Here is a 23,742-nt window from a genome sequence, read left to right as displayed (position 1 = left end):
CAAACAACCTCACAAATAAAACCCCCATACTTTTATTTTCTAGAATATACATCACTGCAAAGCACTTCTCCTAATTATGAACTGCTTTAAACGAGGCTGTGCAGAAACAGAGGAATGGTAAGTTTCCTATACCCCCTCCTCCTCAGACCTGCTACAACTGAAATTTGTTAGGGATGGGTGGTCATATTAAGGCACTCTCTCCAAAAGAACATTATTTCTGTCCTGAGACTGCTGACATGTTTCAATTAGTTTCAGCCAGTAATTTAGAAAAAATTACTGTGCTTAGGATAATACTGACAGAATGGAGAACAAATTTTCAAACAAGAAAAAAAATAAAGTACATTATATACATGATTCCTTTTTTAACTTAAAAGCATCCCTAATACATCTTAATAACTGTATTAAAGACTACTTAAATATTGAAAGATTTTAAATAATGTAGATTTTTTTTCAGTAAACTGGGAGTAGCTGTGTAATTGCCAGCATATTGGTCCCATTTTAAACAATATAATTTTTATTTAAATCTTGTATATATAATAACATGATCGAAAACACATATTCCACTCCACATAAATAAGTATAGTTCTTCTGACCTGTTTTAAAAACTACATTTGTTCAAATAATCAGATTATAAGACATTATTTTTCCTTTGTAAAGTTTCCTTTAGAATCCTTCACTCCTAATCTCTTCTCTTAAATAGCACTGTCTTTCCAGAGTACGGAATAGGGCATTAGTAAAAAGAGTTAATCAAAAACCTGAAAGCTACAGTAAGTAAAATGAAGTAATGTTAAGAAGTATTATGGAATGTATACTCTGCAGCATAGAGAGATTGGTTCTCACTGGGCTGAAGTGGAAAATTACTCCAGAAGAAATTCTTTATGTTCATATCTGAAGAAACTGTAGATTGTGCTATTCGTTGTTCCAAAGTGCAGGTCAGTTCATGAAAAGTGGTGTTTATGAAGCTGCTGCTCAAGGACACTGACCAAAACTATGCTGGCAATTAAATGGATGCCAGATGCAGTACAGGGAGAGAGATACGCATCATTCATTCTGGATTTTCTTCTGAAGTCCACAACTTTCAGGTGGCACCACAAAGAAGTCATCAGTAAAACTGCACCTCCTTGAAACAGAATTGCCACTTTTCCAGGCATCTGGCAAATGGCAGGTAACATCCACCTTAGCTCTGTGGGGGTGGTTTCAGGAATTTCTTCAAGAAGCCAAAGCAATACAGGGATCTCTGCATGTGCTGCAGGGGTTCAAGGCACATTCCTGGTGCCTGGGTCCAGCAGGTTCAGCTCCTCCCAGAGCAGCGCAGTCTCTCTTCCTCTCTTGATTCAGCACCACCAGGGTCAGTCCGCGTGGGTCCTTGGGCTGCTCAGAGTTGATGCTTTAATGATGCTGCAGTGTAGGTGCCTCTCCTGCTTTTATAAATCCCCATCTGTAGGTGGCTGGCACAACCTATAGAGTCTTTAAGGCAGATGCAGAGTACAGTGTTAAATGTACTCACATATGATAACATATGAGTTAACATAAAGATACTGGCACAGTATGAGAGTCAAGTTCTGTATCAGTCTGCAAGCTTTAGAGGTAATCCCATACCAACACCACCGCTATTTTTAATTTTAATAATTGCAAATTTAGAAGTGCCATTAGTGAGTTATTAACTGAAGTATTTACAGTCATTGTTTAAATACTGTTAGAGACTTTTCATCACTCTAACTTTGTCCTAATTTAGGGTCTTCGACAGTCCCTCCTCTCTTTTTCTACTCCTTTAGTTTTAAACCCAGCCCAGCATTTTTCCTGAACAGAAGAATTCACGCCTCATAGAGTCTGGGATATCAAACAGATAAAAGAACATATTTGCTTGTTGATGTGGGCGAACAAACTTTAGAATTAGTAATCATGTTTTCAGAGAATTTTTTGAATCACAAGATTAGCAAATTGAGGCCAGCGGGTAAACGTGAGCACATCTTGACTGTCATTCATGTATGACTGTTTGCGGTGGCTGTTTCTATTTTACATTTCAATAAACTCAGGTCTTTTACTACTACAGAGTTTAACAAACCTTCATGCTAGGAAATATAAACATGAGAATTATCATTAATTCACCAGATCTCCTATTAACTTTGCTCAGTTTTATTTCACATTATGGTGATGGAACCCAGTAGGAACACTTGCATCTGATCTTTATTGCCTTGAAATAATGCAAGTAAATAGTCCTGGAATTTGTCATTGTGATTTAGAGCGTGTACAAAAGAAATGCCTCATCTTATAATTTGTTTGTAGAACTGTTTCTTTTTGAACATAGCATGCTGTTATGGTCATAAAAATGGAACCCAATGTACGGCCATTAATAAGGCAAAATAACCATGCCGCTAAAATGCTGATGTGTGACACTGGGGACGTGGTACAGGAGCCAACACAGACTACTACTTTACTCCTTTTTGAAACAGCAATTACAATCCAACAGAAGGATAAAGTTCTAAATGCAAAATATTGTTCTTTTTAAGGTCTCTTACAGTAACCATCATCACAGACTCTAGAGTTTCAAATTATATCCTATAAACATTTAGAGGAGCAGATAGGGAAGAAAAAAAAAAAAAAAAAGAGGCAGGGCTTGTTTAGAGTAACTCAGGAGTCTCAGTGGGTGAATAACGTACCAGTGCTGTAAGGAAGTCTTGACACTGAACTAATACGTTATTTGCAGGACTCTAGCACTAGCAAAGACGCTCGCTCTATGTGAAGGGACAGCACAGACTTTACTGGACCTTTTCTGATGCTCATCCCTGCACACCAGAACTGTCGCGCCTTCATGTAAACAATGCCATTAACAAGAGCAGAACCAGAAGTTTCTCCGGTATCTGTTCAGGCTGATTCTGTATATATTCTAATTTAAATCATGACTATTTGCACCACTGTGAGAAAATGCTGTGTTACAGATTATTAAAAAATATTATTTTCTCTCTGATATATGAAATTGGACACAATAGCCCAGAAAGAGATACTTCTCCTAAATATAAAGGTATTCTTACCCTGTGGAGAGATGATGAACGTCTCTAGCTCCCGTTAGGCGCAGCAGGATTCACAAATGTACAGGGCTTTTCAAAGTTGTCTTCTAGACAAAACCAGCACATATAACCCTGGGCAACCCATCTTCCTTAGAGCTGTGCCACTGTGTGGGTACTCTGACTTGAAGTGCTTGCTCTTAAACTTGCTCGGCTATAACTAACCAGTAAAGCTCTTTTTTAAGCACACAGTGGTATTAGCCTGGGAATTATCTCTGCATAGCTGCAGTCAGATTTGCCATTCAGGATTTTTTCTTTCTAAGTATTCCACAGTTGGCTGTCATCACCAGCTTTGCCAACTCACAGCAACAGTCCAAAAGAGCCCCTTCTCTCTGATCAGTTATCTTTTATTCAGAAAATACAGAAACCTTTGAAGGTAATGATCTGCACATTGTAATCAGCAAAGCTGATTAATTGACACCATACTTAGTTTAGTACAGTGGGAAAGAAGAACAGGAATTTTTTTCCTTTTTCCACTAGTGCTACTAAGGAGATCTTTGGTTATAACAGGAACTCCACAATTGTTACAGAAACATAAAACCAGCAATCAGAAAAAAATGTGTAATACATAATAACCTACCGAGGTGCACACTGTGGCATTTGGTCCATCACTTTGAGATTCTTGGCAGAGATTTCAACCCTTGGTCCCTAAGGAAACAGAGAATTTATGGTACTGACAGTATCGATAAAGCATCTGATCCTTAGGGGAAAATATTATAATGGGAGTATGGTTTCTATCTGAGAATCCATTAACTACTTTCAGAAGACTTGGAATCCATCGGGTGGATACATTAGTCATCTGTGTTTACTTAAAATATGGAATTAGTCCCAAAGCACTTTACAAGCACTGCTGTGTAGCACTAGGGAATTTCTGCTATTTAACACTGTGATTGAGACTTGGTTTTTTTATGTACAGAAATTGTCTTAAATATACCGGGTAGTCTCCACTTTCTAACCATCAAGGCACACACTTTAAATAATGTACACTGAGGCATATGTTGTAATGGCTGTAATGGCTGTACGTGCAAGAGTTTTGTTCCTGTCAAACGTGTGTGTAGCTGTTCAGCCATTAACAGCAGTTTGGCTGTGGGGGTTTCCAGTGCACAAAATACTGTGCCACATGCAAATACATTGGTGTTTGCACAATGAAGTTACTAGAATGAAAACGGTGGGATGCAGCAGACAACACATCCAAACACTTACTTGCTTTCGCATGATGTCTGTCGCTTGCATGATGCACTTGGGCAAAAGTCCATGGCTCCTCGCCAGGATGGCTGCTTGCTCCAGGGACACGCTCAATGTACTTCTGGACACGGGAACAAGGGATATTGAATCACAGGCGACATTTACAATTGTACAAATAGGTATGTACAGGACACTCACCTGTTAAGTGTGACATCTGTGAGCTAATGTTCTTATATTTACTTTTTTAGGTTTTTTTACTTACAAAACTATAAAACGACCTCACTCCTGCATTTCCAGTCTCGTTACACCTCAATACTGCCATTGTTTGAGTCCCCAGCACCATTCCCACAAGGCTATGTTCCACTGCTCTTCTGCCTTGACTCAAAGTTATTAATGAATGAATCTTTTCTTTACTCAATGGTTTTAAGACACTGGAAGACAGTGGTGTGTTTAGAATCAATACTTGCACACACCAAGATTCTTAAGCTACTTTTGAGCAACTTCCTACATTTTCAGTGTGTGATTGAAGACAATATTGACTAAAAGCTATGTGCAATGAGATCACTCAGTCAGCTGCACAGGGTGATGCACTGAAATATAAAAAAGTTTGTGTGTCAATAGTAATTATTAACAGTAGTGTTGAAAGTCACAACCTACCCTAAAGACAGCAGTAGATTTAGGTCCTTTATTATATTTCCCTTACAATCTACCTTTCTATTGCTTTGAACAGAATAAAATACATTGCTCAAATCTCTAGAAAGGACTGAAGTTCTCATCACACCAGTAACACGTCGGTTTCTTAAATTTCACCTCTGCATCCCAGTGCCGCACATGGTGATCTGACAGGCTCCAAGTCGATAACAGAGCTCAGAGGATATAGGTAGCAGGCCAGCTCCTGATGTGTTACTGCTGGAATATCCCGACTGGGTTGGTTTTGTATTAATGAAAGACTTCATCAGCCTGCAAAGCTCATCCATCGCATTAATGGGGCGAATAAGCTGAACAAAGCAATAACAAATGCATCAGTGGCACACTTACACCTTCACTTATGAAGACATTTACAACTCTTTATCCTATGGCTAAGCACAATAACCTACACAAGAGTAACTGCCACACAGTAACAACTATTTAGAATATATATGAACTTTGGAAATGGAAAAATACAAACAATTACTTAGGCTTGGTGCAATTTTTGTCAATTATCACAAATCACACAGATCGTTTACAATTACATTACAATTGTAAAGATAGTCTCTGATTTTGTCTTCCCTGCCGCAGTATTTAATGCCTTACACGCGTATATTCGCATATGTCACCTGCCCCAGACAGACAGACTGCCCTTACAGGAGGTGCTGGGAAGTACTACTTCCTTGTTGTTTTCTTCTGTAACTGTGAACAAATATCACTTGCAAATTGAACATTTGTTCATTTTCATGCATCTGTGGGAGAGGGAAATGAATTAATTCTGTCTCCCACCAGATACCGTATTTAGCAAGGGCAGACTGGGTGATATGGAGTCTTATCAGTGCCTAAGTTAAGGGGTTTGTGCGTACCACAGCTCTGCACATTCTCTTCTAAGCAAAAGACCTGTAGCCCAGCTTCAGAGAAATTCAGATCACTTCTTTAGGGCAGGAAACATTTTTTAAATGATGTTTGGTCAATATGGGTGTGCCATAGGGGTATTCCACGACTGGGATTTTAGAGATGTAGAAATAATACTTCTATGAGATAATTTATTTCAGAAATAAACATAATAACAATACCTGGTCAATCTTCACTGCAGTAGCATTGGAATCAGTTGGCAAGTTTGACCTCTCTAGGTAAAATGTCCTGCAAAAAGGCCAGCAAGGACTACGTTAGTTGGTGTGACTCATTTCAAACACATATATGTATACTGTCTTGTATAAAACATCTGAGAAGGCTATGCTAACAATCTTATACTTCAAGATCTGCTTTCTTATTGAAGGATTTTGATTGCAGTAGCTTACAGAATCTGCATTAAAATATTCCAAAACCCCCTTTTCATGTAATTTTAGATCTGCACTAAATTCTGAAGTCAAATTAGATGGGAATTTCATCCTGTACAGTGCTCTACTTCAGAATGAGCTTAACTGTGGGAAGAAAATTAACAGGTTTCCTATACCATAAGGATCTCCAAAAATCATACTTGTCCAAGAAACCATCATGAACAGAATCTCATTTTCATTAAATTTTAAGGTCCTTAGCAAGGAGCACTCTTTTCAATGTCTTTTAAGGCAAAGAAGCAGCATGAAATACCTGAGTTTACGGTAGTATTGCTGCACTTTTTCAAGCGAAATACCATTAATTTGCTGTGGAAGTTCTTCCAGAGATGAGCCAGCTGGCTGTGATTGCCCCTCCATACTCTCCAGAGCTGAAGAAGAAAACATTTTACCAAACCTATGTTATTAGTTTTCTTTTTATTAATTCATTTACTTATCTCTATATCATCTCACTGCTCAGCAAGTGCCTGTTGGATCATGCCAGGGCTGATTCTATTACTGGATACGTTTAATGCATTTCCTAGTGTGGCACTATTGTGGCAGTACCACAAAGGCGAGCTTCACAGAAAGCAGTTCTACCTAACAGCAATTACTCCCTATTAATACCCTCTTGAAGGAAATGTCCTGTATCGTATTTCAGTGTGAATATTTGCTTATCAAGAAGTCACTTCCCAGCCCAGATGATTCTGTCGTGGTGTATGCTTTTAAACTTTTCTCTGTAGCCTGGGAACATCTCCTGATACCATACCAGAACAGACTGTCTATGTAGCCTGATATGTCTCTATGGCCTGAATCTTTACAGGGAGGTGTAAAAAAGCCCCAGACAGGCACAGCTTGTTCTCACTACTGTGTCTTCTAAAATGTAGCACTCCCCAGCTCTTGCTAGAATAGAAACATCTGCTTCTTAAATACATCTGTACTTCTCAGCTGCGTTACGTTAACAGCTTCCTCGTCAAAGATATTTTGAACCTTTCAACGTCATCAGTTAGCTTATTTTTCTCAAGAAATCTTTTTATAGACACCTTGTGTAAAGAGCACCGTGTGTAGTTTCAAGCTTCCCCCATTCTGAAACCGAGAAGGCAGTTTGGAGAAGTAGTAGCTGTCAAGATACAAGATAACCTTCAAGGCCTGACGACTTCCTTCGATGTGGTAGAAGACATGAGTATCTGCAGACATAAAGATAAAACACTTGCTGCTTTACCACAGCAGGAGAAATGCGAAACCATTGCTATCTGAGTTTGTTAAATTATCTAAGGAGGTTTCACATCTCCACCATTAGATGAATAAGGGCGAGCCTTTACTGAGAGAATGCAGGCTCTGAAATGTTATACTTAAGAAGATACAGTTAGCATGACCTAGCATGATGTTTGATGCTAATACAATAAACATGGTTAATAATTAAAATCCCATCTTGTTTCATGGCATCTCATAGTCAGTAAACATGGAGAGAGATCCGGCAGGGTGGGACACAGAAGAGCTCTGGAGGGACAGTCCTTCTGTCTTAGGTAATGTGGTGAATGACAAACATCTGTCAGGAACTGCTCATTATCTGTCAGATCTCCGTATGCATGACATCACACAGGTAAGGTACACTGGCACAGACCACAGTTACAGATCACAGAACATGCCGCCAGCATCCATTATGTCAGTCCTGCTGTTTAAGTTGTGTGTTTGCAAAAAAGACTCAGAGAATGCAACAGTGCTTCAGAGAAGCTGCTCAGTATTCTTCAGCTCTGACATGGTCTGTTAGATTTATAATCAGGGAGGATATTAACCCGTAAAACAAACAAGAAAAAAAGAGCTTTGAAGAAACAGAGAATACTCACTTGCTACGAGACTTTCATCCAGCTGTTTGAAATAGAAGGCAACTTTGTCCAGTTCAGTCAGAGTGACCTGGATGTCTTCCAGCATGGCGCGCTCCTCCTTCTGCAGAGCAAAGAAACAGATACAAATGGGTTACAACCTGCCAGAAAGAGATCAATGGCAGGAAGGTAGAGTTGTTATGGGTATGCTTTGGTTCAGAAGACTTAGATCAGAAGGTGGAGCTTTCCATTAATTCCATCCCATCCAGGTGATTACTAATAGGACTTTAAATTTGTGTTCCAAGCTTAGCTACCCTTTGCTTAGATGCCATTTGATGTGAGTCACAGACAGCAGAGAGGTTTAAGGACTGAATGAATTTGAAGGGATCTCTTTCTCCAAACTTTATACCTACAAATGTGTAGAATGGCCTATCAGTTACTGTGAAATACATATCCATACATTCCATGCAATGTGAAGAAATAGTCGTTACATGTTCATATAGTTTTGATTATCTTAAAAAAAAACAAAACCCACTCCACCTGCAATGTTTTTAAAGTAAAAAAAAAAAAATCACTTCTCTATAGTGTCAGGGCTACTTTTTTTTTTATGCTCCTTTTTTCTTAACACTTTACAGTTACGGTAGGTTAGCTACTGTAGCCACAGTTTATCTGTTCATTAGGTGCAGATGAACTATGCAAGACCAGCTCCTCTCCTCTTTAGACATGGTGCCTCAAATACCCGCACCATGAAAGTGAGACAGAGGCTGCAGTCCTATCTAGTTTACAAAAGTGGCTGCTGTAAGAATAAAAGCCTAGATTTTCATGTTGTCAGAACTCTTAAAATACTCAGAACTTTTTCACCTATTTGCTGAAATGTGTGTTTTCACCAGAAGATGGCAGGCCACATGCATGTCACCAACAACTGAGCAGCAAAACCTCCCTAAATGCAGCAGCGTTACTCCAAATGGGAAGGCAGACGTATTCCTATAGTGTCCCAGTGTGACAGTGGGTCCAGTATTTGTGAGGAGATGAAAATGATGGGATATGGAACATTGGCACATGGTTGTCAGCAGCGGGACTCTCCAGGGGTTGCTGTAGTGATGCTGCTAGAATGAGGGGCTCTGGCTGTGCTGCGAGTAGCAGAGAAGCATACAGGCAAGTGTGAGCAGACCCCAAGGGTGCCACAACTCTTCATCTTACCACAGCGGGGGAGAGAAGAGACTGGTAGTTAAGTAGCACACCAGTGGCTGCTATCTGTTCCAGCCATTTTCTGCTGGCATCTCTGCTGCTCTCTTCGTACTCCCCATTGTTGTTGTATCGATAGTTGAGAGCCGCCAGTAACTGCTCTGAAAAGGTGCAAATAGCAGCCACGAAAGACTGACAGAAGATGGAATCACGTCTCAGCTGTAGCTCAGTATCTGCCAGAGAAGGGGAGAGAAGCATAAAGAAGTCATGAATATATTTGTCTTTAATCTCGCTGCCAAAGAAGCAGTTTGCATATGTGTGTGCGTGACATTTGGCTTCTGCTGCAGCTTTGCACAGACTTAACAGACAACTCTTCTTGCTGGGTGAGCTGGGTGTACAGATGAAGACAACATAGCTAGAGTACATGCATGCTTGACAATTTTCTAGTGCACTCAACTGTTTATTATTACCTCTGCCATCTGCACGCTCATTCTTCTGACCGAGAAGAGCTGTAACTCCTTAGTGCTATATCTGGACTGATTCCCTTCTTTTTTATGTTTACAGAACCAAGAGAATTCTTGAAAGAAGGTCTCTGCCATTACTTCTCTCCTGGGCTATTAGAGATTCATCTTCCCCCATCCATCTGTATTTTGTGGGCTTCCCATATGCTTAATGCATTAACTGGCCCTGCCCATACGGTACCAATGGGTTTATGTTTCCTGGGAGAGCTTTCCCAGTTGTTAACTTTGCTCCCAGCCTGCCTGCTAGGCAGCCACATGCTGGTCAAATCAACCTCGTCACACTTAAGGGGATTGCAGGCCAAAGAGGCACATGAATAAGTGAAGAGCCACTTCCCAGGCACCCCAGGCTCCTCCAGCAGGCCCTGCAGGACAGCAGTCTCCCATTGTCAAGGCAGTGTTCCGCAGAGGAAGAAGCTGAAGACATCACCCAGAGACCTTGAAGATCTGGATTATGTTCATAAAGCACTGAACACAATAGACCGACTAATACACTCCAGGGCCTGGGCCACATTCTCAACCTAAGGGCAACCAGTCCGTCTAGCAGCACACCTCTGCTGCTGGAAGTAAGGCAGAGAGCTCAGGACTGCCCTCAAGGCAAGGGAATCCCCGGTGCCACAAAGCTGCCGCAGCCAGTTCACTGCCATCTGCTCCTCCATTCTTTCCAGACGATGTTCACGGAAATGCTGCTGGAGATGGGGCACAGGTAGAGACTTAGGGAGTCATTATATCTGCTATCAATAAAAACAGCCTTTACGGACACTAGACTGATGCCACGGGCTGGTTTGGACAGACTCATGGACCTGCCTTGGTAGGAGCAGAGAGGTGACATGGAGCCACACATGTCTGTCCTCTTAATTCCATGAAGACTTGACAGTCTAACCTGGCACAGTGAAATAACGACAGTCTATTCCAGTTATTACCTCACTTTCAAGCTGAAGTACACCAAGCAGGTGTTTCAATTACAAAAGGACTGTATATCCACCCCTGGGAAAGGCCTGTCCTGTGAGCTGTGCGCACAATGGGTTGTGCATGGAAACAGATGAATGATGTCCACAGTGTATACAGGTGCTGCCTGCGCGTCTGGGTTCTGAGTCTGCTCCTGGCTGTAATTCCAGTATACACAATCCTAACGCCTAACGCGCCGGCTCTGTTTGGAAAAATGACAGAGTCCGTGGTCTCACAGAAAGTTGTGCAATAGGGCTTATTTTTGCTGCATGTTCTCACCACAGCAGGAAACAGTAAAGGCCATCTGGGGAGGAGGATTGTACAACGGAAAAAATGCAGACAGTAAAAAGAAAAACAGTGCTTGTGAAACATCAGTGACCAGCCAGGTAACACAAGCAGCCCATAGTGAATTGAAGTAATGTAAACTGAAAAACACATGTCAGATGCATGGAAAAGTTGCCCTAGATGCATAGCAAGAGAAACATTAGTGTAAAATGGCAGGGAAAAACCTAAATGCTAAGGAAAAACATAACATTCTGATGTATGCACATAAAACTGTGTCAGGGACTTCTGTATATATGATGTTGTTTTGCAACAAATCAAAGCCCCTTACCTGTGCATTTTAACAAGGCCAAAAGCAGCTGATTCTTCCCATCTAAAACAGTGAAGAAAAGGAATAGTCCCATCAACATGATACCAAGGTAGATGTGATTGCATTTGGTTAAGTCTCTTCGTCCCCCACAACCCCCGGCCCCTACATGGCCATTTCTATCTACTCTGGTAGTCCTCACTCACACTGACATGTTCATGACTGAAAAAGAAACAAGATGTAAATCAAAGAATTTTAAAGGCTAAATGCTCTGTTAACTACCATGAATTATTGGAAACAAACTGCACCTATAGATGAATCCCTAAGGACGTGATTGCTACTGCAAACATCATTCAGCTCCTGTTCCAGTTCAACCAGACTGCAATGGTTTAGGATGTTGTAGTATCTGATTAACATTCATTTCATTTTGGAATATACCAAGCACCTCTGTGTCCATTTTCTAAAAGGTTTTTAAAAAGCACAGGGAAATAGATCAGTTTGATATCATTCTGTCTGAATGGGTTGATGAAATAAAATAAGGGAGAAAAAGTTCTTTGGATTTGCTGCAGAGGTGAGATTTTACCATACAGCACTGGAACCCTGCAGACAATAACCCGTTTTACCTGTTCCTCTCTACAGCACAGTACAGCCTTATTACAAATTGAGATAAAATGATAAAATGAACTGCTAGACTTGATTAGATCAAGATCTTTTCTCCCTGAAGCCAATAACAAATTTTTCCTTATTTACAGACCTTCCACATGTTTTTGTATGATTTCAACAAGGTTCTTGATGCGCAATGGAAGGTTCCATGGATCTTCCTGAATGCTGGCTTGAATATTATTCCGGCACCTAACTGTGGTTTCTTCCTTCTGTTTAAATTCTAGAAAAAATGGAGTTTGTTAGCCACTAAGGAAATGCTACATAGCTAAGAGTGGCTTATGAGTTATAACGTGTATACAGAAGAAAGCAGAGATACAGTATCAACAACAACAACTGTGAATGAAAAAGGTTTTAAATAGATCTAATGCAGAAGGAAAACCAGGCTATTCCTATGATCATCAGTCTCCTACCATTGTTTTCAGGATTGTGGATTAAAAGTTATGTACGTGGGTGACACGCACAGTGAAGAGAGCTCTGCACTGCGCACAAAGCACAGAATTCCCTTCTGCTTTCTCTGCCTTTAATAAAGTGCAGGCAGCTACACTGGCTAGATCTAGAGTCTCTGGCTTTGCACAATGAGATTAATTTTTTGGCTGCAGCTGTCACATCCCATAATACCGATGAGAAGTTATGAAATATTCTGCTTTCTTTCACTTGATGGAAGCTAATTATTTAATCACAGGGTAGAAGATTCATTCTCCATGACTTAGCTAAGCCAAATACCCCATTGTTGGCAATAAAACGAGTAAGCAGACAGAGGAACACAGAAAAACTGTGCCAAGGACCTGCTCATGGACAGAGGTGAGATAGCATTCAAATTTCCATCCATCACTGAAAGGTGTCTATGGTAGCTATTAAACAGACACTTTGGTCCAGGATTCCAGCTGAACGTAGGCAGGGCTTAGTGTGATAAATGTGGGATCATCAGTGAACTCCAGTTACCTAAAAGACTCTCTCAGTGTAATTAATCTAGTTTTAATAAATGAGACTGTTTAAGCAAAATAAAGGACGTGAACACAGCGTGTCTGTTATTTCTTCACTTCATTCAAACAGTGCATGGGAAGACTTAATGGATATTCTACATAAATGTGAATGGGTTTGTAGAGATGAGTTCATGTAACAGCTTCACTGAGTTATTTCTGGAGTCAGAAAAAAAAAAAAAGTAGAAAAAGCTCTCCTCTAGAGTTTGTCACTTTAACTTAAAAACAGAGCTCGTCAAAGGTTGGAGCAGGGGGGCATGACTACAGCACCTGAAGTATAGTAGGAATAGTAGGAAACATTTCAGATTTCAAGTGGGAAAGGAGATGCAGCAAATGTTCAGAAAATAAAGTCCCGTGTATTTCAGTTAGAGAAGAAACCACATCCTGGGCCCCAAAACCATTAAGACCAAAGTCTCATCATGCTCCCTGAGGAAAAAGAAAACACGGTATCATTTGTTTGCTCTCTATGGGAATCGGTTTTCAAAATAAGTGTCATGTGAGGATGAGCTTACTCTGGCAATTACCCATCTGAAGAAAAGCAGAATAAGTCATTAAGCAAACGCAGGCAGAACCCTTTTGTGCGTCAGATCTACAGTGGTCAGCCCCTCATCAGCTCATCAGAGTTCATTTACCTTTTCTCTGACCTACCTCTACCTTGTATCTTTTGAGATACAGATCTGTGTTCACATAAGATGATAGATTTGGAGCCCTGTGAAAGAGCTGTGAGGATTCAGCAGCATGCAATAGAAAAGTGTGCTGTGTGTTTCAGAAGGAATTAATGTGAAAATGACCTTTTAAGGATGCAAAATTCCAATGGTCAGACACGGTACCTGCCATTGATGTATGACTGGGTAGACTGGATAGTTAAGTAACTCTGTGTGGCCATATAGCATATGTACATTAATCTCTTAAGTCCTATCAAAACACATTATTAAATACAATCAACCTTCCTTACCTTGCAAACTGTGGTCCATTGGAAAGTGCTTGGTTTCCTCAAAGGCTTTAGTTATTACTGGTCCTTTCAGAAGTGCATTGATTGCATCAACCTACAAGGGGAATGTTTTCAATCAGTGTTAGCAACAAAGACTTGCAGAAGAAAACCTGAACAGAACTCTTGTGGGAAAATGCAAAAGCCAATACACTATTTGCATTTTGAAATGATTTCCCGTTGTGCAATGGCATTAAGACTTTCTAACCATGAACTGGCCTCAAGATCCTCATGCTGAACATAGTGTTTTGCACAATGATGATCTGCGTGCTGATGAGATAAAAGATAATATGAAACCATTCTCTGGTGCTATAAATCTATAAAGACATCTGTTGGCTAAACTTGCGAGGACTCTCCTAAGATCTGCAATGTGATCCACTTAGATCATATAAGGTACTGGAATTGTTCACCTTTTCCTTTTTTTTAATGAAAAGCTTATTTCCCCTTAGTCTAATGCCCGAGATAAGGCAGGTCAACCTTGCTTAAATCACACAAGGCAACTTGAATGTTGAAAAAACTGATTCCTCAAACTGTCCTATAATATACTTGCTTACACTGTACCCCAAAATCTCAATAGTTTGCCTTCCCTCAAGATGTGATTTAATTAAAAAAACTCGTACTTCTGATTTCTTGTATTGACATTGGTAAGGAGCAATTCTGCGTCATAGTAATGCCTTACACACCTGGTTAAAAAGATGTTCCAGACAGCCATGAAGTTTGTCTTGTTTGTCTAAAGGAATCCTCATATCATTGGGAAGCTCATCTCCTAATAAAGGAAAGATGAAAAGCTTTTAACCGTCTTACCAACACAATCTGTGATGAGGCCACAGATGACACAGGCACACCTTCACACGGGGGTGGGTGAAAAATGATTGCTGCTTTATCTCTAACGCATAGATCAGAATACTCATTCATATAATGCAAATGTCCAGTAACTAAAGAAGCTTATCCCTGCCTAACACCTCTTCCATATCCCAAATTTTCTGTGATTCATTAGAAAAAGAACAAATCTATATCTTTATGTTCTTGTGGTTAGTTTTGAAGAAACCACATTTGCAACTTAAACATGCAAGTGCTCATAATCAGCAGAGACTTATCAGCTCTACTGCAGGGTCTGGTATGAGAAACATGCACGTAACCTGTGCGTGTACTCACCTGACCCCATCTCATCGCTGCCCAGGTAAGAGCTGTTACTCCGTACACTGGTGTATGACAACACTGAGTCCCGGTTACTGTTACATTCACTAGAAAGAAAAGCAAAAAAGGTGATTGAAAAAAAAGCTGTCCTTACACCCACTCTCTGATATAGTATCAATGTTTTTATTAACACTGCAACCCCCAAAACCCATTTTGTTACGCATATACAAAAGAAAAACTAGTGACATGCAGAACAACCATTAAGCAGGGCCTCTGGGGCTGGCACTGCAGGAGGATGTCTCTCTCCAGTTGTAGTGGCCACACAATGCTTAATATCGCCTGCATCCTATAAATAACGAAAATGGACTTCTCACCACAGACCTCATCTGGGTCACATCATTAGACATGCGCTATGAGCATCAAGTAGGGGAGAAATAATTACAATCTATGAGATTGAATCTCCACTAAACTCAACATTTGGCACCAATTCCCAGGCTGTAATGGCATCCCACTCCAGCATACACTGAAGCTGCAGTAGCATAGATATTGCAGATGGGATAGGAAATCTACGAAATCAGTACCATCAGAGAATCAGGCACTGCACATCCTAAAACTATCTCAGGAAGCAGAGGAGTCAGTACGGTTGGCTTCACCCCAATGTTGGCTCATGCACACATGGAAAACTCTAGTATGAATCTCCTCTGTTTAAAGTTCACTCTACACTAACCATAACTTAATAAAAGTAATCAAAAAGGCTACAGATCTCAGCGTGTCCCCATCCAATTAAGTGACACAGTGTTTTTAATGGGACAAGCCCAAAACAAAGCCTACAAATTTCTCCATATTGTCTCTTCCTCAGTTTTTATTTTAGACTGAGATGAGAGAAAATTATAAGAGCAACTGAAAGAACCCTAACCGGGGTTCTTGCCTGTCTTTTGGTAAACCTATTATCAAAGAACTCAATTCTTTCTGAAGATTAATACTTATGGCAACTACTCTGCAGTACGAACTCTTATGAAATTTGAACTACACCTCCAAATGATCCCAGAGAAAGAAGCATGGCTAATACAAACATGGTATTTTATCTGTAATTTGCTTATTTTTGTAGCTCCTCAGTAGTTTTTCAGATCAAAACCCATCAAGATACAATTTATTCCCCGTTGAGTGACTATTATCTGTAATATATGCTTAATTCTTTGCCTCTGCCTAGTAAAGATAAGACAGAATAATCTTCCTCATCTTACGTTTATGTGTAAAATTTTGGAACAAGTGACAGACCCACAGAGACTGTTTTTGATGTCACTTTGTTACCCAGGCTAGATTAGCCTCAATTATAGAAACCATTTAAACTGAACAGTGTTCACAAATGGGATCCCTATTAACAATGACAGGAATCCAGCACTTCCCAATAAAAACGCTTCAGAGCACATGTGCTGATTTAAATCTAGCACAATAAACAGATGCCACCCGTCTCAACATTGTCAGTGCTGGTTCTGTTTCTTTACTGACTTCATCTTTGCTGTCTTTTGAGACGTTCCATATTCAATTGGACAAGACCCTGAGCAACCAGTCCTGTTGGACCTGTTCTGAGCAAGAGATTGGCCCACACAGGCTCCACAGACCCCTTCCAACGTACACTGTTCCGATTCTGCCATTTCTGCAGTCCTGCATGAATGTAATGTACTACTGCCGGTACGAGTACAAAACCAACAGCAAGTAAAGAGACAGGTTTGTAGCATGGAAGTTTCGAAGATGCATCACTCGGGTTACTGTAACCCTCCCATCTCACTGGGAAGTGTCTTTACTCCTCTGTACAGGCCTATGGGCCTCACTAGAAATGTAGAGAAGGCCTATTAAGGATGTAAAATTTGCAGTGGTCAGACACAACTGCAACTTGTTGTTCTATTTCTTCTGAAGCTGTGTCCAAATGTTTCCTCCCAAGAAAGACAGATTTGGAGTGTGTGAGATTTTGTTTGGTGGCAAATATTCCTGGAGAAGAAGTAGTCAATCATGTCCCAAAACCAAGATTTTGAGACACCTGAATAAACATTTGCATTTGTGGTTTCAAAGGCCCATTGAAAAAAAAAAACACCTCCATGTCCATTTCTGTTTCTCAGTGTCTTAGACTTTTCAGAAAGTTGTTTGCAGATCTGAATGGAAACACCCCCTTAGAATAGCAGCTGTTATAAGACCAAGCAGTCTGCAAACTCTGCTGAACTCCTGTAGTTTCCAGCCATATGGTATAGAAAGGGAAAGTCATACTAGACCTGTTTATTTCATTTTGTTCAATTTTCTTGAAGCATTGGTATTTGGCATTGTTATGAGAAAAGCTTTTTAGTGTGAATATCTCCTTGGTAATAAATGGATGAAATAACTGTAGCTAGTGAATACTTCACTAAGTGAACACAGAATAACTGACTGCCTGGAAATAACCTGCTCCTTGAGTGCACACCTGGATTAGAACTTTGAAACATTGTATTAGTGAGGTAAAAGCGGCACAATCTTCCGACTAACCTGTAGGAGTCTCTGAAACTCATTGTGTCATGTCCAGAGTCTTCCTGGTCCTCCTCAGAGACTTTGAAACAGACCTTCTTGATTCCAATCTCAGCTTTGTCAGGATCACCCTCCTCTGTTCCCAGGGAAGGGGGAGACGTCTCCTCAGCAGATGATGGTTCACAGGCACCACCTTCTGTAGGCTCTGTTATGGTGGACAGGAGTCTGCAAAAGCGAAACACAGAGCTCTCAGGGACTGGGGGAGTCTCACAAGTGACATTTAATGACTAAGGCTCGATTCCAGCTATGTGAAATCAAAAGCAACCTTGCCAGCATCTTACACAGACTACAGCCATATGAAACTGTGAGCTCTGAAAGGGGTTCACTGAAATCCATGAATGTCAGTTCACAAAAGGTCCCATTTCCACAGGTACCCTATCTCCATAAGGTACAGCTGAATCACTGTACCCACAGTGGCCCGAAAGGGCTCTGGTTTTAGTCCTCCAGAGTCCTCGCTTTCTCCATCCAAAGCGCGAGGTTTCTCCTCTGTGGCAGTGCTTCAGCGCTCCGGCTCTGCCCAGCACCTACTGCCCTTTCTTAAACAGGTCACAGCCAAGGCTCCACACGCTTTCTTGTCAGTTGAAGTTTTGGTGCAAGATGGGCTGTTCTTTTTTGTTGCTGGGACTCCTGGAAACGGCTGTGAGCGGCTCAGGGCAGCCTATGGTCGTCTCCCACACAGATCACCCCTGCAGCCCCTGCCACCAAAACCCTGCCAGTGACGCACAGACACAGACGCGCTACTCAAATCCTTCATTACTACTGCTAGGACACCCGTGGTGAGAAAAAGACAGAAAGAGGAAAGGAAAACATAGGTGCCACAGAGAAAGCTGCCTGAAGTCACAAGTTTTGCTTCGTCTGCCTTATGACAGGCAAAATCTCAACAATAGGGACTCTGTATGGAGTTCCAAGACTGCTGTTGGCACCAAATCCATTCTTATACCACAATATACTGTAAGCAAAACAGTGGCTGTGGAATTCAGGTAGACTTTTAGGAGAAAAGGGCAATAATCTATATAAAAGCAAAACAGTGGCTGTGGAATTCAGGTAAGCTTTTAGGAGAAAAGGGCAATAATCTATACATTGGTGGATCTGCACAGTAGGTTTGACACAACCAGCTGCAATACAAGTGCACGTGTGAATAGGTGAGCATAAGGGTATGACAGCTGGGGCTGACAGGCACAATGTTTTCGGAGGTTAATGCCTCCACTTTATCAGAACTGCTCTCTGCAGTGCATACAGGATTCTTTACTCACTTATTTATCTGAATGACATATTGCTTCATCTCCTTCACTGCAACGTCAAGTTTGTTAAAAAGGTGCAAGTATGAGTCCTGTATCTCCCGATCTTCCTGTTTCAGCAGAAAACTGAGTCCCCTTTCTTCCTGAATTGTTCCTCCATTCTGCTGGCCAAAGCTGCCATCAGTATCTCCATCTTCTGGGGTCAGACATCTCCAGGATGGTGCAGCCATAGTGGTGATGCAATGCTGAGTATATGAGACTGGATTTAAGGTACCTACTAAACATTGAAGGGTCTAGTTAGTACAGCTTTCACGACTTTACCCACTCCATCCCAATAATGATAGTTTAAGATAGGTAGAATTTTAACAGGAAAAATAAAATTTCAGTTAATTATTTTATATAATTGCATTCTATGACATTAAAGAAAAAGAAAAAAAAGAGAGAAGGTTGTTTTCCCTGGCATCCCAACTAGATGTTTTGAAATTACTGCAGTCCAGAAACAGGTTAAATTATGGAAGTGAAGACACCAAGTGTCCACACATATATAGACAACATGGATAGTATCTAAAAGCATTTATTGAAATGTTAATGAATTTAGGTTCTCTGGAGTTGGTCTGTGTTATTATTCCAGCTTTACATTTACACACACACACACATATATATAAAGAAATAGAACTATGTCATTAGAGAAGATAAATAGAATTCCTTTTCATTTAAAAATGTTGACAGTTTTGGTATGGTTCTTTGCTAACCACCTTAGCTCACATTAAAAATACTATGGAATTTTAATATCTTCAAGTAAGCAGCGCTTCTTTAACAACCTCCATTTGAACAGTCAATGCCCTTCTTCAGAAGAGTGGTTAGTCTACACTTCTGTGCCTCTTCCAAACATTCCTGCACTCTGACCCTCACAAGACAATGAATGAGAAGCATATTAGGTGAGATCACGATGGAGAAATTGTGGAACTCAAATAATCAGGCTGTAGGACCTGTAGCAGCTATTTATCAGAAAACAGATCCCCTTGACAGAGTAGAGACTTTCAGCTCCAATGCATGGAATTTATTTAGTAATGACAAAAGAAGAGAGTACTCCAATCTGACTGACTCTTGTTTTCCCCCTGAATGTAGCCTCTCTTCACAGAACTAGCCCCCACAGAGCTCTTAGCCCCCATTCACTTTTCTTTTAGGCAGTAAGGCAGCTCTACTACGTGCAAACAATACTCCAGGCACTTAATTATCACGAGATGACCACACTGCTTAGCCAGTAAAAACATTCGACCTGAAGCCTCTCTATGCTTAAAGGCATTAACCATTTTAAACACAAGGAGGCTGTCATTCTACTATAAAATTTTAAGGAGGAAAAAAGGGTATTGGTAACAGTGTTTCTTTGGAACTTATTTTGATTTTCCTGAGCAGTAGACAGACACAACTTTTTATGCAGATAAAATCAGTATGATTTGAAAGTTAATTATCACCTTGTTCTGGATCAAGACCAATAATAGAGGGCTTCCGTCCAATGCGAATGCTGAACGACCTCCCTGCTGAGGTAGTGTTTTTGGGGTATGACACCTCCATGAGGTTCACATGGCAGTTGGTGGGGCAGAAATCCATGCTGTTGAGGGAATGTGGTTCCATAAGGGCTTGTTTGAAGGCTGGGCTCACCTTTGTTTTCAATTCATCTGCAAACTAGGAGAAATAGAGCATGTTCTACTTCATTTGCAAAAAAATTATGATGCAAAACAGACAATCCTTTTCTCTTTCTGCCTCCTATTCCAGAATCATGATTCCAGCTGCAGCTCGAATAACGTATTAAAAAAAAATAATCTCATAAAACAACCAATGAAAGCAACTAGCTATACCTTCTAGGACTCTCTTCAAAGAGCTCAGGTAACCATGCAAAAAAGCTCACACAGTTTGTTTACACTACGATACACTGTACTTATGTTCATGTTAAATCACACACTGATCATTCTGTTGTCATATTTATTCACCGATATGGTGGAAATGAATCACAGAATCACAGACTGGTTTGGGTTGGAAAGGCCCTTAAAGATTATCAGTTCCCCCCCCTGCCATGGTTGCTCAAAGCCTCATCCAGCCTGGCCTTGAACCCCTCCAGGGATGGGGCATCCACAGCTTCTCTGGGCAACCTGGGCCACTGCCTCACCACCCTCACAGTGAAAAACTTCTTCCTAATGTCTAGTCTAAATCTCCCCTCTTTCAGCTTATACCCATTACCCCTTGTCCTCTCACTACACCCCCTGATAAGGAGTGCCTCCCCATCTCTCCTGTAGCCCCTTCAGGTACTGGAAGGCTGCTATTAGGTCTCCTCGGAGCCTTTTCTCCAGGCTGAACAACCCCAGTTCTTTCAGCCTGTCCTCACAGGGGAGGTGCACCAGCCCTCTGACCAATTTTGTGGCTCTCCTCTGGACTCTCTCTCACCGTCCAGGTCTTTTTTATGTTGGGGGCCCCACATCTGAACACAGTATTCCAGGTGGGGATCTTACCTGCAATAACACTGTATAAGCCACAGCTCTGACAAGCTGAAAGAAGTGATTTACAGATAAGGTCCTTTTTCTTCAAAACTTGCAATTTCAACAACTTGCAGAGCTGTTTTCATGCCTCTAGGACACCTACCTCTACAGCAGTTCAGATTCATTAATAAATAATACTAAGACTCAGTTATCACAATGAAGTATTGTCTTGAGGCTTCACCAGTAACGAGTAGTGTTGTACCTCTTGGTAGTTTGTGAGCCTTCTGCTAATGCTTTCCAGCTTAGTGTCACAGATTTGCCGGAATTCATACTGGGGCATGGTGGCCACAGCACTGCTTAGAGATATGAGTCTTTTGCAATTCCTTACGAAGTGATTGTCCTCTGCGGCAAAGGCCTCTAAAATCTAAACAAAAAGACAGGACGTCAATGATAAGAGACTTGACAGTGAGGGAAAACACAGTTTTCTTCCATTGAGAAAGCGGCAAAGCCCCCCTGTTGTCATGGTCGAACAAAGCTGCCTTCAGACAAGTTGCCTTTAGTCATGGCTAATCCCCAGACTCATAAAACATTCCTCAAAAATTTTTAGAATAACTGAAATCCACAGTGCACTGTCAAAGTTATCTGCTCTGGCGTACTTTCATGGGACATAACAACAACGTTACTGAAATGTGACAGAAACATTTACTATTATATCATAATTATCATAAATGACCAAAATGCTAAGTGCACTGCCACTTTCCAATAGCAGCAGTTCTGCTTGCTTCCTTCAGTGACCTACCCAGCCTATTAGATAGCAAAAAGCTGCTTGATTTTCTTCCAAGGTAAAGCAAATTCTTGCCTGAAAAGATTAATCTTGAGTGTCAGCAAAAAGTATGTTACCAAACAGATAAAATCGAGAATTCCACAGCTGAGGGCTCCCCTCCCTCCACCTCAACAGCTGAAATCCTGGAAGCATTTGCTGACTTGCTCATACCAAACGAGCTATTATAACTTGGTACATTCTAATGAAGAAAACTCCAGGCAGGGTTGAGAAGACCATGTGCTACCTCATGTGAAGAGCCAAGCCAAGTCACCAGAGAAATGCTTATATTATTGGCTTCCCTGTTCTGTTTAGGGATGAGGCTGGCCATGCATGTCTTCCAGTACCTTTGCAGTGAGATTGAAGCAACCTTTTGGTTCCACAATTTTCTCCAGGACAAAGGATTTGATTCCTGCACTGCTGACGTATTCGTACACCACCCCATGCTCCAGGTGGGTGTTATCCACTGTCAGGCTAATGAGAGGGGCTTCTTCACCAGTGATCAGTGGAGAGCTGAGGGTCTGCAGTGTCTGGGCTGGAACCAAAGTGAGTCATTAGAGGAGTCTGGCAGCACATGTGAATAGAGGCATGCACAGGGAAGAGAGGCATTATTAAGTGCAAAGACAACCTTCAGCTCAACGAGTCGCTGAACCACATACTGCTAGAGGCTGGGAGAACATTCTGAGGAAGACATTTACTGTTGGCCACTACTGGAGGCAGTGAGGTTTAGACAATCCACATGCTCCAGTCCACATTCTGATGTTCCTCCATGCGTGCACACACACATTCATGCACAGGACACTACTCTTAGTTCTGTTCAGTGTTCAGACACACAGACCCCAGCAGAAGCTTTCAAAGGGAAGAAGCATGTTAATCTCAAGAGTCTTGTTTATAATGACCCTCTGGAAGACTGCCACTTTTCTGTCCCATTTTGGGAAACGCTCCAGATGCATTTTCTGTGCAGCTGTACGACTGAGATGGCAGGGCAGGGGTGGGGTGAGGAGATAACATTTTTTACACACAGCAATGCTATTGTTACCAGAGAACAGATTTAAGTTATAGTCAGATTGAGATTTGCCAGAGAATTGTTCACATGCCTCTACGAGGGCACTGCTCCAGCCGTTCCACCATGGAGCTGCACTGCTTGATGGTTAGAGTACCAGGCTCACCAGACCTTAGACGGGATCCACACAGATGAGGGTCTGTTCCTGCAGAAGTTGCCAGACCTTCCCTCTCCAGCTGCTACTGTCCATAAATTCCTGGTTTGCAGGGGCTACCAAATGATTCTAAAAATGATTCTAAAAATTCTAAACCGTATTCCTTTCATTCAAGAAACTGGCTCTCTTCTAAAGACCAGAGAGTCACAGGGGTGATTTTTCTGTGTATCTCAATTTTTAATTCTCCTGACTAAACTGCAGCATAAGAGTACTTCCCCTGGCACACCTCATCTATTATAAAGCTTTACTATGACAAGAGATATTCTACAATAATAATTACATTTTATATTCCTACTGTGATTTTCCTTCCTGAATTCCCTGAGTCTTCCCTAGGTTTTCTTCCCCCATGAGAATCTTTA

At 41.1% G+C, this 23,742-nt stretch overlaps 1 protein-coding gene across 1 annotated transcript in view; it reads right to left on the bottom strand.

The window, feature by feature from the left end:
* Positions 1 to 1,190: 1,190 nt before the first annotated feature.
* The window catches only part of PREX1 (phosphatidylinositol-3,4,5-trisphosphate-dependent Rac exchange factor 1), a gene marked incomplete at its 5' end in the record, with an annotated part of 50,334 nt that continues 27,782 nt past the window's right edge, over positions 1,191 to 23,742 (bottom strand). The window contains 19 exons of the mRNA XM_010075700.1: positions 1,191 to 1,467; positions 3,646 to 3,713; positions 4,269 to 4,371; positions 5,061 to 5,248; positions 6,014 to 6,080; positions 6,528 to 6,642; positions 7,294 to 7,437; positions 8,098 to 8,197; positions 9,274 to 9,491; positions 11,338 to 11,379; positions 12,068 to 12,196; positions 13,912 to 14,002; positions 14,628 to 14,710; positions 15,100 to 15,188; positions 17,596 to 17,799; positions 18,888 to 19,146; positions 20,348 to 20,558; positions 21,609 to 21,770; positions 22,514 to 22,701. Of these exons, the coding sequence (XP_010074002.1) occupies positions 1,425 to 1,467; positions 3,646 to 3,713; positions 4,269 to 4,371; positions 5,061 to 5,248; positions 6,014 to 6,080; positions 6,528 to 6,642; positions 7,294 to 7,437; positions 8,098 to 8,197; positions 9,274 to 9,491; positions 11,338 to 11,379; positions 12,068 to 12,196; positions 13,912 to 14,002; positions 14,628 to 14,710; positions 15,100 to 15,188; positions 17,596 to 17,799; positions 18,888 to 19,146; positions 20,348 to 20,558; positions 21,609 to 21,770; positions 22,514 to 22,701 (2,504 nt within the window). The remainder of the gene's footprint in view (positions 1,468 to 3,645; positions 3,714 to 4,268; positions 4,372 to 5,060; positions 5,249 to 6,013; positions 6,081 to 6,527; positions 6,643 to 7,293; positions 7,438 to 8,097; positions 8,198 to 9,273; positions 9,492 to 11,337; positions 11,380 to 12,067; positions 12,197 to 13,911; positions 14,003 to 14,627; positions 14,711 to 15,099; positions 15,189 to 17,595; positions 17,800 to 18,887; positions 19,147 to 20,347; positions 20,559 to 21,608; positions 21,771 to 22,513; positions 22,702 to 23,742) is intronic.

This window comes from Pterocles gutturalis, unplaced genomic scaffold, assembly GCF_000699245.1.
Source record: "Pterocles gutturalis isolate BGI_N339 unplaced genomic scaffold, ASM69924v1 scaffold43772, whole genome shotgun sequence".
Classification (NCBI taxonomy): domain Eukaryota; kingdom Metazoa; phylum Chordata; class Aves; order Pterocliformes; family Pteroclidae; genus Pterocles; species Pterocles gutturalis.
Note: the sequence above shows the minus strand (reverse complement) of the source record. Positions and strands in the feature narration are given on the sequence as shown.